This window comes from Gracilinanus agilis, unplaced genomic scaffold, assembly GCF_016433145.1.
Source record: "Gracilinanus agilis isolate LMUSP501 unplaced genomic scaffold, AgileGrace unplaced_scaffold59414, whole genome shotgun sequence".
In the NCBI taxonomy this organism is placed as follows: domain Eukaryota; kingdom Metazoa; phylum Chordata; class Mammalia; order Didelphimorphia; family Didelphidae; genus Gracilinanus; species Gracilinanus agilis.
Window position 1 is genome coordinate 1 of NW_025394884.1, and position 1,620 is coordinate 1,620.

The 1,620-nt window shown below is 41.5% G+C and overlaps 1 protein-coding gene across 1 annotated transcript; it reads left to right on the top strand.

Annotated features, from left to right (window-relative positions):
• Positions 1–78: 78 nt before the first annotated feature.
• LOC123256473 (olfactory receptor 56B1-like) lies at positions 79–1,038 on the top strand. The gene has a single exon (XM_044685079.1). The coding sequence runs from the start codon at positions 79–81 to the stop codon at positions 1,036–1,038; it is 960 nt and encodes a 319-aa protein (XP_044541014.1).
• Positions 1,039–1,620: the final 582 nt, after the last annotated feature.

Genomic DNA, 1,620 nt, shown 5'->3' on the forward strand with positions numbered 1-1,620 from the left:
ACTTGATAAATCTTATTTTGTGGTAGTGAGATTGTTGTAGCATAATGATTCTGGAGAACTTTTTCTTCTTAGGGAATGATGACTCCATCTACAAGACAGTTCAATGGCTCCCACTTCCAGGTCACAGAATTCGTTCTCATGGGACTTCCAGGAATCTATAGCTGGCAGCACTGGCTATCTCTACCCCTAGCCTTACTCTACTTCTTATCCCTCAGTGCCAATCTTCTCATCATCATCACCATCTGGAAGGAACCCAAATTGCACCAACCCATGTACCAGTTCCTGAGCATCCTGTCTTTAGTTGACATGGGTCTGGCCACCACAATCATGCCCAAGATATTGGCCATCTTCTGGTTTGATGCCAAGTCCATCAGTCTTCCTGAGTGCTTTGCTCAGATCTATGCCATACACTGCTTTGTGGGCATGGAGTCTGGCATCTTCCTTTGCATGGCTTTTGACAGATATGTGGCTATTTGCTATCCCCTCCGCTACCCCACCATTGTCACCAACTCTTTTGTTTTAAAAGCCACAGTATTCATGCTGCTCAGAAATGGGTTGGGTGTTATCCCAGTGCCTGTGCTAGCTGCTCAGCGAGATTACTGCTCTTCCAATGAGATTGAACACTGCCTGTGCTCCAACTTGGGAGTTACCAGCCTGTCTTGTGATGACAGGAGAGCCAATAGCATTTGCCAGATGATTGTTGCCTGGCTGGTAATGGGAAGTGACTTAAGCCTGATCATCTTTTCCTATGCCTTCATCCTCCATTCTGTGCTGAAACTGAATTCTGCAGAAGCTGCATCCAAAGCCCTAAGCACCTGTAGTTCTCACCTCATCCTCATCCTCTTCTTCTATACAGTTATTGTAGTTATTTCTGTCACACATCTGGCAGGAAGAAAGTTTCCCCTGATCCCTGTGCTTTTCAATGTGTTGCACAACATCATCCCCCCAGCTCTCAATCCTTTAGTGTATGCATTTAGGACCCAAGACCTCAGATTGGGCTTCCAGAAGGTCCTTCTGACAAGCATAAAGAGCAAATGAGCTCAGAGCAAACAGATTTATGGAGTCAAATTTCCAATGCATACAATCTCCATCTTCTCCAGACAAATAGAAGTCCAGTTGGAATTTTTTTTTATTACATGAGCAATGGTTTTCATGTCCCACCAGTGTTTTCCATAGTTTCAGAGAATGTCATAGCACCTAGGATTCATTTTTGCCATCATGTCAGAATACATCATGGGAATTTCATCATGGGGTCCTGATGACATGAAGAATGGAATCATAGATCCTAAGTATGCATGGAGGTATGCAAAATGATGTGCTTGGACTATAATGAACATTGTAGGTAGGAGGTCTTTGTACATAATTGAGATCTCATGTGTTCATTTATGAATTCATGTACTTGCCATCCTTTTAACCATTAACTGTGGAATGTTGAATAACTTCTTCCTTGGTTATTTTCAGCCATGTCCACCTCTTCATGTTCCCATTTGTAGAGATTAAAATTAATATTCAAAAGCTAAATATTATATTTTATAAAGTTTTATTGATAATAAACTAACATAAAAAACTAGAGTGAAAATGTATTAAACTAACTTCAGCTGTACTTGTGAAGGAGAGGGA